General features: G+C 42.9%; 1 protein-coding gene across 1 annotated transcript in view; it reads right to left on the minus strand.

Annotated features, from left to right (window-relative positions):
* Positions 1–15,515, minus strand: part of RUSF1 (RUS family member 1) — a gene marked incomplete at its 5' end in the record, with an annotated part of 166,614 nt that overhangs the window by 40,012 nt on the left and 111,087 nt on the right. Inside the window, 2 exon segments of the mRNA XM_053694386.1 lie at positions 3,586–3,643; positions 4,805–4,989. Coding sequence (XP_053550361.1) covers positions 3,586–3,643; positions 4,805–4,989 — 243 coding nt within the window.

Below are 15,515 nucleotides of genomic sequence, written 5' to 3' on the forward strand. Positions count from 1 at the left end.
CACATAACCTGGGTTACCCGCATGTGTAGTAGTAGTACGGAGCGGTAGGGAACTCGCCTCCCAGAGGACAGGGCCCTCCGAGGCGGATGGCTCAGCAGTCCCTTGAATCCCCGAGCCCGAGGAACAAGGCACTCTAGGACGGCCTAAAGAACATAACTGACTGACCTGAGTCAATGGGGCCAATTCACATTCTTGACAGGACGAAGAATCTGAATCAGAAAGTTGAACAATCTCAACATCAGCATCCTCCATGACTGGATAAAGTATACCCCCCCGCCCCCCCCAAAAAAGGACTATATATAAAACAATTTAAACGGCACCTGATACCCACAATGGCTGGGGCACTCACCAACTCCTATGAACCAGACACCAGCGGACTAAAATTCTCTGTCGCCATACAGTCAGGAATGCGGAAATGGGAGACCAGAACGTAGACAAGCCCGGTCACGAGGTGAACCGTACAGTCCAAAGAAAGCGTGCCCAACTTTAAGGTCTCGTCACTTTGAAAGGCCATTATGTTCCCAAAAGCCACGTGCCCAGTTAACACTACACATAAGCAGATTGAATCACATAACAAACATGATTAAAGAAAAAACAGTTCAATAATCCCCCTCAGGACATATTAACCCTTGATTCCAAGATACTAAAGGAGTCCCACTGAGACCCAGTATTTTTCATGTGAGTTTGCAGGAACAAATGAGTTACAGTACATTCATGAAGAAGTAAAATGAAACAATGTTACCGGAATCTACACCATGGAACAGGAACACGGCCCTTCAAGTATGGCAGATAGTAGCTTTGCCTCCACCATGGACTTGAGAGAAGAAAGCAGGCAGCAAAGTGAAGTTAGACAACGCTGATTGCTTGTGGAGCTGTTAATATGAGTCAGGATGGTTTCACAAAGACTCTTCCTGCATCTCCGGACTCTAACTTTCATCCAAGCCCTCACTGAGAGACTGATAGGATTACTTAAAACTCCCGTCCCATGTCGAAGAGTACTACCCTCCATAAGAGACGAAAACAAACTTCTGACACTTCTCTGCCAACCTCCTGGGACGAAAAAGGAAAAAAATGACTGGAGAATGAGGGAAGTGGGAGGAGTATTTAAGCCTTTAGCAGGGGTGTCTTTGCCTAGGGATAGTCCTCAGTCAGCACTTTTTAGGTTTCTTTCTACATGCTGCACACACTGCTTCATATGTCACTCTTACCACAGGTAGACTGACTGCCCAAGAAAACATGGGCAATGTGTGTATTGGACATTGATAAACAATACGTGGGGAGTTCAGCTGGTTCCTGATCGCTGCTTAGAGGAATATCATCAGAGGAGTCAAGCTGCCAAGAGTCTGATCATTCTCACAGGGAGAGAGTGCACCGGAGAGAGCAAGCTGGTCTGCTCTGATAGCCAGTCCGTTCCTACCAGCACATTGGTGTGCTCAGCAAGAGTGCGAGTACCCTGGGTATAGAATACGTGTGCTGGGTTGGGACATCATTGTTGTGGATACACACATTGGTCGCCTCTGTTTGTCCCCTACCTTCACAGATTCACCTGCGGTTGCAAAGGGAGAAAAGGAGTCCTCAGAGGGTGGAGACTCTACCACTATCGGCAGGAAACTTTTGGGAACATTTGATTTGACATCTTATGAACTGATTCCCTTGTTCATATATTGGACTTATTTTTATTTGCAATATTAATATTTTGGTGAGGGTCCACTCTACATTCTCCTCGTGTACCTTTTACATTTTATGGGTATTATAATTATTTTATAGAAGTATTTTATTTAGTAGGTCTTAGCGCCCTCTTGTGTGTTATACACATCACATTATTTGTGTCTTTGCCTCCTCCTGGTGGCCAGGTTCTTATTTCCCAAAAGTAATGAATGCAGCTATGGACTCTTTCCATTTATGAAGAAAATCCCCCCTGTTCAATAATCCCCTTCCGGAGATATTAACCTTTGATTACATACAGATAAAAGAAGGCACACTGTGACCGTGTCTTCTTGCCTTTCCATAGGATTATAAAATGAAACGATCTTACCGGAATCATCGGCGTGGAACAGACACACAGCCTCTCAAGTTTGACAGTCTTGTAGCATTGCACCTGACATGGACTTGAGTGATAGAAGCAGGCAGTGAAACTCGTCAACACTGATTGCTTAGGAGCTGTTAATGCGAGTCTGGATCTGGTTTCACAGAGAGACTCTCCCTGCATCCCCAGACCCTAACATTCGTCCATGCTCTCACTGAGAGGCTGACAAGACTACTTAAAACTCCAGTCCCATACCAAAGGGTACTACCCTCCATAAGAGACTACTCTGAATCTTCTGACACTTCTCTGCCATCCTCCTGTGACGAAAGGCAAAGAATGACTGGGAGATGAGGGGAGTGTGGGAGGTATTTAAGCCTTTGGCTGGGGTGTCTTTGCCTCCTCCTGGTGGCCAGGTTCTGTATTCCCACAAATAATGAATGAAGCCATGGACTCTCCTCATATTAAGGAAAGACACATTACACCTGGTGCTTACAGACACATTACAGATGGGAATAGCCACATTACACCTGGTACTTACAGATGTATTACAGATGGGAACAGGCACATTACACCTGGTACTTACAGACTCATTACAGATGGGAACAGACACATTAGACCTAGTACTTACAGACTCATAGATGGGAATAGACACATTACACCTGGTGCTTACAGACTCATTACACATGGGAATAGACAATACACCTGGTACTTACAGACTCATTACACCTGGTACTTACAGACTCATTAGAAATGGAAACAGGCACATTACACCTGGTGCTTACAGACACATTACACCTTGTACTTAATAATAATTTGCGATTTATATAGCGCTTTTCTCCCTGTGAGACTCAAAGCAATTACAAATATACTGTACCAACATAAGACATAAAAGTTAGGAGTTTCTGAAGGTCAGATAAGCGGACTGAATGCCTGATGGAAGAGGTGGGTCTTTAGCTTTTTTTTAAAAGTCTGTAAGGACAGTGCCTCTCTGATTGCGCGCGGTAAAGAGTTCCAGAAAGTAGGCGCAGCGTGGCAGAATGCTCTGGAGCCTGAGTTTGTCCTTATTCTTGGCACTGAGAGGAGGGATGTGTTGGCTGACCTAAGTGAACGGGATGGGATGTAGGGTGTCAGGAGCTCTTTCAGGTACTGTGGGCCTTGGTTGTTTAAGGCTTTGAAGGTCAGCAGGCCAATTTTAAAATATGTTCGCCATTTAATTGGAAGCCAATGCAGGGAGTGGAGAACAGGTGTTATGTGGCAGGAGCGAGTTTGATTGGTCAATAGTCTTGCTGCTGCGTTTTGTACTGTCTGAAGGCGATGGAGTTCTTTTTTTGGGAGGCCCAAGTAAAGTGCATTGCAGTAATCTAACCTAGAGGATACAAATGCATGGACTTACAGACTCATTAGAAATGGGAACAGGCACATTATACCTGGTGCTTACAGACTTTCTTTGCAATACACACTCCGGCAGTGATATAGACAGAAAGGACTAAAATGTATGAAGTATGTGGTAAAGAGAGTTAGGAGAACACAGCATACCCAATAGGATAAACAATACTTACCTACAAACTAGGGTATGCAGGGGAACTCCAATACTGACAGATACATCTGTACCCAGACCTGTAAAAGAGCACATACATTATTCCCCTTCCCTGTCAACTAACGTCACCCCCCCAAAGTGCCAACTCCTGCCACACTAATCCCCTGCAGATGTCACCACCTATCACTTCCTTCCCGTCTGATGTCACCTTCTGTCACTCCTCTCCCCCTTGTGTCATTTCCTGTCAACTCCTTCCCCCTGTTACCAGTATTTTACTGTCACTCCCATCCTGCTGTCCCAATTTGTTATCCCCCATTACGTCACTCCCCAATATCATCTGTTGTACCCCAGTGTCACCTCCTGTCTATGCACTCTTGTTGTCACCTATCACTCCTCTCTCTGGTGTCACCTCCTGTCAATGTGCTCTTGTTGTCACCTATCACTCCTCTCTCCAGTGTCACCTCCGGTCTATGCACTCTTGTTGTCACCTTCTATCACTCCTCTCTCCAGTGTCACCTCCTGTCTATGCACTCTTGTTGTCACCTTATATAACTCCTCTTTCCAGTGTCACCTCCTGTCTATGCACTCTTGTTGTCACCTTATATAACTCCTCTTTCCAGTGTCACCTCCTGTCTATGCACTCTTGTTGTCACCTTATATAACTCCTCTTTCCAGTGTCACCTCCTTTCCAGTGTCACCTCCTGTCTATGCACTATTGTTGTCACCTATCACTCCTCTCTCTGGTGTCACCTCCTGTCAATGTGCTCTTATTGTCACCTTCTATCACTCCTCTCTCCAGTGTCACCTCTGGTCTATGCACTCTTGTTGTCACCTATCACTCCTCTCTCTAGTGTCACCTCCTGTCTATGCGCTCTTGTTGTCACCTTCAATCACTCCTCTCTCCAGTGTCACCTCCTGTCTATGAGCTCTTGTTGTCACCTTCTATCACTCCTCTCTCCAGTGTCACCTCCTGTCTATGCGCTCTTGTTGCCACCTATAACTCCTCTTTCTGGTGTCACCTCCTGTCTATGCCCTCTTGTCACCTTCTATCACTCCTCTTTCCAGTGTAACCTCCTGTCTATGCGCTCTTGTTGTCACCTTCAATCACTCCTCTCTCTGGTGTCACCTCCAGTCTATGACCTCTTGTTGTCACCTTCTATCATTCCTCTCTCCAGTGTCACCTCATGTTTATGCTCTCTTGTTGTCAATGTAACCTATTTTTCACATTTTGTGTTCATCACCTGGTAGAAGTGGTTCCTTGTGATTGGCTGCAGCAGGACTTAAAATTGTTCTGTCATGTAGGTAATGTTTTAAAACAATGCTGAGTCGTGACTGGTTAAAAGTCTCCATGACAATGGCACGGACAGCACGGTAATTTGCATAAAGGTGAAGAAAGGTCAGTAGGAAGTATAGAAGGTAGGTGAGCCTAAAAGAGAATATATATATATATATATATAAAAAAAAAAGTCAGAGAGTTTCTGCAAGTAATAGAGGAAAAAGGAGAGAGCATCTGATATGTTAGGGTTAACATGCGGCACTTAGTATCGTGACCTAGAGAACTTAGTCTCAAGATCTGCGGTTCTTAAACTCGTCACCTGTGGTGCTTAGCCTCGTCACCTGTGGTGCTTAGCCTCGTAACCTGTGGCCCTTACCTATTAACACTGACAATACAGAAGTGATAATTAAAGCTGTTTTTCCCATCAGTTCAAGTCTATATCCATAACCTCGAGCAGTGTGTTTCCCAACCGCGTTCCTCAAGTACCCCCAACAGTCTTGGTTTTCATTATAACTGAACTAGAGCACAGGTGAAATAATCTTCTAAAGGATGAGAGCAGATTGGTTACTGATCAGCTGATTACTTCACCTGTGCACTGGTTCAGCTATAATGAAAACCAGGCCTGTTGGGGGTACTTGAGAACCGCGGTTGGGAAACACTGACCTAGAGGGACATGGCCAGTAGCTTTAAACCACCAGATCCAGCAACTTTTGCCTAAACATCTCAAAGAAAATTCCAGAACCTGCCGCTTTGCATTAGGACTGTAGTGTTACCACAGTGTTGACATTTTAGCTATTGCAGAAATCCATTCACACCAGACGGTCAGTAACCCAGCAACTGTTAGAGCAGCAGAGTATCCTGATCCTCATAAAAACACTCCCATATACTGAGTGGTACAATAACTGTGAGGTTCTCATTAAATCAGAATCATTTGTCTATGGCCATCTGTGCAGTACCATAAAGTCATTGTGTACGTAATAACCCTTCCCTAACTCCCTGCTGTTACTGAGGTACCATAAAGTTATTGTGTACGTAATAACCCTTCCCTAACTCCCTGCTGTTACTGAGGTACCATAAAGTCATTGTGTACGTAATAACCCTTCCCTAACTCCCTGCTGTTACTGAGGTACCATAAAGTTATTGTGTACGTAATAACCCTTCCCTAACTCCCTGCTGTTACTGAGGTACCATAAAGTCATTGTGTACGTAATAACCCTTCCCTAACTCCCTGCTGTTACTGAGGTACCATAAAGTCATTGTGTACGTAATAACCCTTCCCTAACTAACTGCTGTTACTGAGGTACCATAAAGTTATTGTGTATGTAATAACCCTTCCCTAACTCCCTGCTATTACTGCGGTACCATAAAGTTATTGTGTACGTAATAACCCTTCCCTAACTCCCTGCTGTTACTGAGGTACCATAAAGTTATTGTGTACGTAATAACCCTTCCCTAACTCCCTGCTGTTACTGAGGTACCATAAAGTTATTGTGTACGTATTAACCCTTCCCTAACTCCCTGCTGTTACTGAGGTACCATAAAGTTATTGTGTACGTAATAACCCTTCCCTAACTCCCTGCTGTTACTGAGGTACCATAAAGTCAGTGTGTACGTAATAACCCTTCCCTAACTCCCTGCTGTTACTGAGGTACCATAAAGTTATTGTGTACGTAATAACTCTTCCCTAACTCACTGCTGTTACTGAGGTACCATAAAGTTATTGTGTACGTAATAACCCTTCCCTAACTACCTGCTGTTACTGAGGTACCATAAAGTCATTGTGTACGTAATAACCCTTCCCTAACTCCCTGCTGTTACTGAGGTACCATAAAGTCATTGTGTACGTAATAACCCTTCCCTAACTCCCTGCTGTTACTGAGGTACCATAAAGTCATTGTGTACGTAATAACCCTTCCCTAACTCCCTGCTGTTACTGAGGTACCATAAAGTTATTGTGTACGTAATAACCCTTCCCTAACTCCCTAATGTTACTGAGGTACCATAAAGTCATTGTGTACGTAATAACCCTTCCCTAACTCCCTGCTGTTACTGAGGTACCATAAAGTTATTGTGTACGTAATAACCCTTCCCTAACTAACTGCTGTTACTGAGGTACCATAAAGTCAGTGTGTACGTAATAACCCTTCCCTAACTAACTGCTGTTACTGAGGTACCATAAAGTCAGTGTGTACGTAATAACCCTTCCCTAACTCCCTGCTGTTACTGAGGTACCATAAAGTCATTGTGTACGTAATAACCCTTCCCTAACTCCCTGCTGTTACTGAGGTACCATAAAGTCAGTGTGTACGTAATAACCCTTCCCTAACTCCCTGCTGTTACTGAGGTACCATAAAGTTATTGTGTACGTAATAACCCTTCCCTAACTAACTGCTGTTACTGAGGTACCATAAGGTCAGTGTGTACGTAATAACCCTTCCCTAACTCCCTGCTGTTACTGAGGTACCATAAAGTTATTGTGTACGTAATAACTCTTCCCTAACTCACTGCTGTTACTGAGGTACCATAAAGTTATTGTGTACGTAATAACCCTTCCCTAACTACCTGCTGTTACTGAGGTACCATAAAGTTATTGTGTACGTAATAACCCTTCCCTAACTCCCTGCTGTTACTGAGGTACCATAAAGTTATTGTGTACGTAATAACCCTTCCCTAACTACCTGCTGTTACTGAGGTACCATAAAGTTATTGTGTACGTAATAACCCTTCCCTAACTAACTGCTGTTACTGAGGTACCATAAAGTCATTGTGTACGTAATAACCCTTCCCTAACTAACTGCTGTTACTGAGGTACCATAAAGTCATTGTGTACGTAATAACCCTTCCCTAACTCCCTGCTGTTACTGAGGTACCATAAAGTCATTGTGTACGTAATAACCCTTCCCTAACTCCCTGCTGTTACTGAGGTACCATAAAGTCAGTGTGTACGTAATAACCCTTCCCTAACTCCCTGCTGTTACTGAGGTACCATAAAGTTATTGTGTACGTAATAACCCTTCCCTAACTAACTGCTGTTACTGAGGTACCATAAGGTCAGTGTGTACGTAATAACCCTTCCCTAACTCCCTGCTGTTACTGAGGTACCATAAAGTCATTGTGTACGTAATAACCCTTCCCTAACTCCCTGCTGTTACTGAGGTACCATAAAGTTATTGTGTACGTAATAACCCTTCCCTAACTCCCTGCTGTTACTGAGGTACCATAAAGTCATTGTGTACGTAATAACCCTTCCCTAACTCCCTGCTGTTACTGAGGTACCATAAAGTTATTGTGTACGTAATAACCCTTCCCTAACTAACTGCTGTTACTGAGGTACCATAAAGTCAGTGTGTACGTAATAACTCTTCCCTAACTCACTGCTGTTACTGAGGTACCATAAAGTTATTGTGTACGTAATAACCCTTCCCTAACTACCTGCTGTTACTGAGGTACCATAAAGTCATTGTGTACGTAATAACCCTTCCCTAACTCCCTGCTGTTACTGAGGTACCATAAAGTCAGTGTGTACGTAATAACCCTTCCCTAACTCCCTGCTGTTACTGAGGTACCATAAAGTCATTGTGTACGTAATAACCCTTCTCTAACAACCTGCTGTTACTGAGGTACCATAAAGTCATTGTGTACGTAATAACCCTTCCCTAACTCCCTGCTGTTACTGAGGTACCATAAAGTCATTGTGTACGTAATAACCCTTCCCTAACTCCCTGCTGTTACTGAGGTACCATAAGGTTATTGTGTACGTAATAACCCTTCTCTAACTAACTGCTGTTACTGAGGTACCATAAAGTCATTGTGTACGTAATAACCCTTCCCTAACTACCTGCTGTTACTGAGGTACCATAAAGTCATTGTGTACGTAATAACCCTTCCCTAACTAACTGCTGTTACTGAGGTACCATAAAGTCATTGTGTACGTAATAACCCTTCCCTAACTCCCTGCTGTTACTGAGGTACCATAAAGTTATTGTGTACATAATAACCCTTCCCTAACTCCCTGCTGTTACTGAGGTACCATAAAGTCATTGTGTACGTAATAACCCTTCCCTAACTCCCTGCTGTTACTGAGGTACCATAAAGTCAGTGTGTACGTAATAACCCTTCCCTAACTCCCTGCTGTTACTGAGGTACCATAAAGTCATTGTGTACGTAATAACCCTTCCCTAACTCCCTGCTGTTACTGAGGTACCATAAAGTCATTGTGTACGTAATAACCCTTCCCTAACTAACTGCTGTTACTGAGGTACCATAAGGTCATTGTGTACGTAATAACCCTTCCCTAACTCCCTGCTGTTACTGAGGTACCATAAAGTTATTGTGTACGTAATAACCCTTCCCTAACTCCCTGCTGTTACTGAGGTACCATAAAGTCATTGTGTACGTAATAACCCTTCCCTAACTCCCTGCTGTTACTGAGGTACCATAAAGTTATTGTGTACGTAATAACTCTTCCCTAACTCCCTGCTGTTACTGAGGTACCATAAAGTCATTGTGTACGTAATAACCCTTCCCTAACTCCCTGCTGTTACTGAGGTACCATAAAGTCAGTGTGTACGTAATAACCCTTCCCTAACTAACTGCTGTTACTGAGGTACCATAAGGTCATTGTGTACGTAATAACCCTTCCCTAACTAACTGCTGTTACTGAGGTACCATAAAGTCATTGTGTACGTAATAACCCTTCCCTAACTCCCTGCTGTTCCTGAGGTACCATAAAGTCAGTGTGTACGTAATAACCCTTCCCTAACTCCCTGCTGTTACTGAGGTACCATAAAGTCAGTGTGTACGTAATAACCCTTCCCTAACTACCTGCTGTTACTGAGGTACCATAAAGTCATTGTGTACGTAATAACCCTTCCCTAACTCCCTGCTGTTACTGCGGTACCATAAAGTCATTGTGTACGTAATAACCCTTCCCTAACTAACTGCTGTTACTGAGGTACCATAAAGTCATTGTGTACGTAATAACCCTTCCCTAACTCCCTGCTGTTACTGAGGTACCATAAAGTTATTGTGTACATAATAACCCTTCCCTAACTCCCTGCTGTTACTGAGGTACCATAAAGTCATTGTGTACGTAATAACCCTTCCCTAACTAACTGCTGTTACTGAGGTACCATAAGGTCATTGTGTACGTAATAACCCTTCCCTAACTCCCTGCTGTTACTGAGGTACCATAAAGTCATTGTGTACGTAATAACCCTTCCCTAACTCCCTGCTGTTACTGAGGTACCATAAAGTCAGTGTGTACGTAATAACCCTTCCCTAACTCCCTGCTGTTACTGAGGTAACAAAGTTATTGTGTACGTAATAACCCTTCCCTAACTAACTGCTGTTACTGAGGTACCATAAAGTCATTGTGTACGTAATAACCCTTCCCTAACTCCCTGCTGTTACTGAGGTACCATAAAGTCAGTGTGTACGTAATAACCCTTCCCTAACTCCCTGCTGTTACTGAGGTACCATAAAGTTATTGTGTAAGTAATAACCCTTCCCTAACTCCCTGCTGTTACTGAGGTACCATAAAGTTATTGTGTACGTAATAACCCTTCCCTAACTAACTGCTGTTACTGAGGTACCATAAGGTCATTGTGTACGTAATAACCCTTCCCTAACTCCCTGCTGTTACTGAGGTACCATAAAGTCATTGTGTACGTAATAACCCTACCCTAACTCCCTGCTGTTACTGAGGTACCATAAAGTCATTGTGTACGTAATAACCCTTCCCTAACTAACTGCTGTTACTGAGGTACCATAAAGTTATTGTGTAAGTAATAACCCTTCCCTAACTACCTGCTGTTACTGAGGTACCATAAAGTCACTGTGTACGTAATAACCCTTCCCTAACTCCCTGCTGTTACTGCGGTACCATAAAGTCAGTGTGTACGTAATAACCCTTCCCTAACTCCCTGCTGTTACTGAGGTACCATAAAGTTATTGTGTACATAATAAACCTTCCCTAACTAACTGCTGTTACTGAGGTACCATAAAGTCATTGTGTACGTAATAACCCTTCCCTAACTCCCTGCTGTTACTGAGGTACCATAAAGTTATTGTGTACGTAATAACTCTTCCCTAACTCCCTGCTGTTACTGAGGTACCATAAAGTCATTGTGTACGTAATAACCCTTCCCTAACTCCCTGCTGTTACTGAGGTACCATAAAGTCAGTGTGTACGTAATAACCCTTCCCTAACTCCCTGCTGTTACTGAGGTACCATAAAGTTATTGTGTACGTAATAACCCTTCCCTAACTCCCTGCTGTTACTGAGGTACCATAAAGTTATTGTGTACGTAATAACCCTTCCCTAACTCCCTGCTGTTACTGAGGTACCATAAAGTCAGTGTGTACGTAATAACCCTTCCCTAACTAACTGCTGTTACTGAGGTACCATAAAGTCATTGTGTACGTAATAACCCTTCCCTAACTCCCTGCTGTTACTGAGGTACCATAAAGTCAGTGTGTACGTAATAACCCTTCCCTAACTCCCTGCTGTTACTGAGGTACCATAAAGTCATTGTGTACGTAATAACCCTTCCCTAACTCCCTGCTGTTACTGCGGTACCATAAAATTATTGTGTACGCAATAACCCTTCCCTAACTAACTGCTGTTACTGAGGTACCATAAAGTCATTGTGTACGTAATAACCCTTCCCTAACTCCCTGCTGTTACTGAGGTACCATAAAGTCAGTGTGTACGTAATAACCCTTCCCTAACTCCCTGCTGTTACTGAGGTACCATAAGGTCATTGTGTACGTAATAACCCTTCCCTAACTCCCTGCTGTTACTGAGGTACCATAAAGTCATTGTGTACGTAATAACCCTTCCCTAACTAACTGCTGTTACTGAGGTACCATAAAGTCAGTGTGTACGTAATAACCCTTCCCTAACTCCCTGCTGTTACTGAGGTACCATAAAGTCATTGTGTACGTAATAACTCTTCCCTAACTCACTGCTGTTACTGAGGTACCATAAAGTTATTGTGTACGTAATAACCCTTCCCTAACTCCCTGCTGTTACTGAGGTACCATAAAGTTATTGTGTATGTAATAACCCTTCCCTAACTCCCTGCTGTTACTGAGGTACCATAAAGTCATTGTGTACGTAATAACCCTTCCCTAACTCCCTGCTGTTACTGAGGTACCATAAAGTTATTGTGTACGTAATAACCCTTCCCTAACTCCCTGCTGTTACTGCGGTACCATAAAGTTATTGTGTACGTAATAACCCTTCCCTAACTCCCTGCTGTTACTGAGGTACCATAAAGTTATTGTGTACGTAATAACCCTTCCCTAACTAACTGCTGTTACTGAGGTACCATAAGGTCAGTGTGTACGTAATAACCCTTCCCTAACTCCCTGCTGTTACTGAGGTACCATAAAGTCATTGTGTAAGTAATAACCCTTCCCTAACTCCCTGCTGTTACTGAGGTACCATAAAGTTATTGTGTACGTAATAACCCTTCCCTAACTCCCTGCTATTACTGCGGTACCATAAAGTTATTGTGTACATAATAACCCTTCCCTAACTCCCTGCTGTTACTGAGGTACCATAAAGTCATTGTGTACGTAATAACCCTTCCCTAACTAACTGCTGTTACTGAGGTACCATAAAGTCATTATGTACGTAATAACCCTTCCCTAACTAACTGCTGTTACTGAGGTACCATAAAGTTATTGTGTACGTAATAACCCTTCCCTAACTAACTGCTGTTACTGAGGTACCATAAAGTCATTGTGTACGTAATAACCCTCCCCTAACTCCCTGCTGTTACTGAGGTACCATAAAGTCATTGTGTACGTAATAACCCTTCCCTAACTCCCTGCTGTTACTGAGGTACCATAAAGTCAGTGTGTACGTAATAACCCTTCCCTAACTAACTGCTGTTACTGAGGTACCATAAAGTAATAACCCTTCCCTAACTAACTGCTGTTACTGAGGTACCATAAAGTTATTGTGTACGTAATAACCCTTCCCTAACTAACTGCTGTTACTGAGGTACCATAAGGTCATTGTGTACGTAATAACCCTTCCCTAACTAACTGCTGTTACTGAGGTACCATAAAGTCATTGTGTACGTAATAACCCTTCCCTAACTCCCTGCTGTTACTGCGGTACCATAAAGTTATTGTGTACGTAATAACCCTTCCCTAACTCCCTGCTGTTACTGAGGTACCATAAAGTTATTGTGTACGTAATAACCCTTCCCTAACTCCCTGCTGTTACTGAGGTACCATAAAGTTATTGTGTACGTAATAACCCTTCCCTAACTCCCTGCTGTTACTGAGGTACCATAAAGTTATTGTGTACGTAATAACCCTTCCCTAACTAACTGCTGTTACTGAGGTACCATAAGGTCATTGTGTACGTAATAACCCTTCCCTAACTCCCTGCTGTTACTGAGGTACCATAAAGTTATTGTGTACGTAATAACCCTTCCCTAACTCCCTGCTGTTACTGCGGTACCATAAAGTTATTGTGTACGTAATAACCCTTCCCTAACTCCCTGCTGTTACTGAGGTACCATAAAGTTATTGTGTACGTAATAACCCTTCCCTAACTAACTGCTGTTACTGAGGTACCATAAGGTCATTGTGTAAGTAATAACCCTTCCCTAACTCCCTGCTGTTACTGAGGTACCATAAAGTTATTGTGTACGTAATAACCCTTCCCTAACTCCCTGCTATTACTGCGGTACCATAAAGTTATTGTGTACATAATAACCCTTCCCTAACTCCCTGTTGTTACTGAGGTACCATAAAGTCATTGTGTACGTAATAACCCTTCCCTAACTAACTGCTGTTACTGAGGTACCATAAAGTCAGTGTGTACGTAATAACCCTTCCCTAACTCCCTGCTGTTACTGAGGTACCATAAAGTTATTGTGTACGTAATAACCCTTCCCTAACTAACTGCTGTTACTGAGGTACCATAAAGTCATTGTGTACATAATAACCCTTCCCTAACTCCCTGCTGTTACTGAGGTACCATAAAGTCATTGTGTAAGTAATAACCCTTCTCTAACTCCCTGCTGTTACTGAGGTACCATAAAGTCAGTGTGTACGTAATAACCCTTCCCTAACTCCCTGCTGTTACTGAGGTACCATAAAGTTATTGTGTACGTAATAACCCTTCCCTAACTCCCTGCTGTTACTGAGGTACCATAAAGTTATTGTGTACGTAATAACCCTTCCCTAACTCCCTGCTGTTACTGAGGTACTATAAAGTCAGTGTGTACGTAATAACCCTTCCCTAACTAACTGCTGTTACTGAGGTACCATAAAGTCATTGTGTACGTAATAACCCTTCCCTAACTCCCTGCTGTTACTGAGGTACCATAAAGTTATTGTGTACGTAATAACCCTTCCCTAACTCCCTGCTGTTACTGAGGTACTATAAAGTCAGTGTGTACGTAATAACCCTTCCCTAACTAACTGCTGTTACTGAGGTACCATAAAGTCATTGTGTACGTAATAACCCTTCCCTAACTCCCTGCTGTTACTGAGGTACTATAAAGTCAGTGTGTACGTAATAACCCTTCCCTAACTCCCTGCTGTTACTGAGGTACTATAAAGTCATTGTGTACGTAATAACCCTTCCCTAACTCCCTGCTGTTACTGAGGTACTATAAAGTCAGTGTGTACGTAATAACCCTTCTCTAACTCCCTGCTGTTACTGAGGTACCATAAAGTTATTGTGTAAGTAATAACCCTTCCCTAACTCCCTGCTGTTACTGAGGTACCATAAAGTTATTGTGTACGTAATAACCCTTCCCTAACTAACTGCTGTTACTGAGGTACCATAAAGTCATTGTGTACGTAATAACCCTTCCCTAACTCCCTGCTGTTACTGAGGTACTATAAAGTCAGTGTGTACGTAATAACCCTTCCCTAACTCCCTGCTGTTACTGAGGTACCATAAAGTTATTGTGTACGTAATAACCCTTCCCTAACTAACTGCTGTTACTGAGGTACCATAAAGTCATTGTGTACGTAATAACCCTTCCCTAACTAACTGCTGTTACTGCGGTACCATAAAGTCATTGTGTACGTAATAACCCTTCCCTAACTCCCTGCTGTTACTGAGGTACCATAAAGTCAGTGTGTACGTAATAACCCTTCCCTAACTCCCTGCTGTTACTGAGGTACCATAAAGTCATTGTGTACGTAATAACCCTTCCCTAACTCCCTGCTGTTACTGAGGTACCATAAAGTCATTGTGTACGTAATAACCCTTCCCTAACTCCCTGCTGTTACTGAGGTACCATAAAGTCATTGTGTACGTAATAACCCTTCCCTAACTCCCTGCTGTTACTGAGGTACTATAAAGTCAGTGTGTACGTAATAACCCTTCCCTAACTAACTGCTGTTACTGAGGTACCATAAAATTATTGTGTACATAATAACCCTTCCCTAACTCCCTGCTGTTACTGAGGTACCATAAAGTCAGTGTGTACGTAATAACCCTTCCCTAACTAACTGCTGTTACTGAGGTACCATAAAGTTATTGTGTACGTAATAACCCTTCCCTAACTAACTGCTGTTACTGAGGTACCATAAGGTCATTGTGTACGTAATAACCCTTCCCTAACTAACTGCTGTTACTGAGGTACCATAAAGTCATTGTGTACGTAATAACCCTTCCCTAACTCCCTGCTGTT

The sequence above is a fragment of the Bombina bombina genome, chromosome 11 (assembly GCF_027579735.1).
Source record: "Bombina bombina isolate aBomBom1 chromosome 11, aBomBom1.pri, whole genome shotgun sequence".
NCBI lineage: Eukaryota > Metazoa > Chordata > Amphibia > Anura > Bombinatoridae > Bombina > Bombina bombina.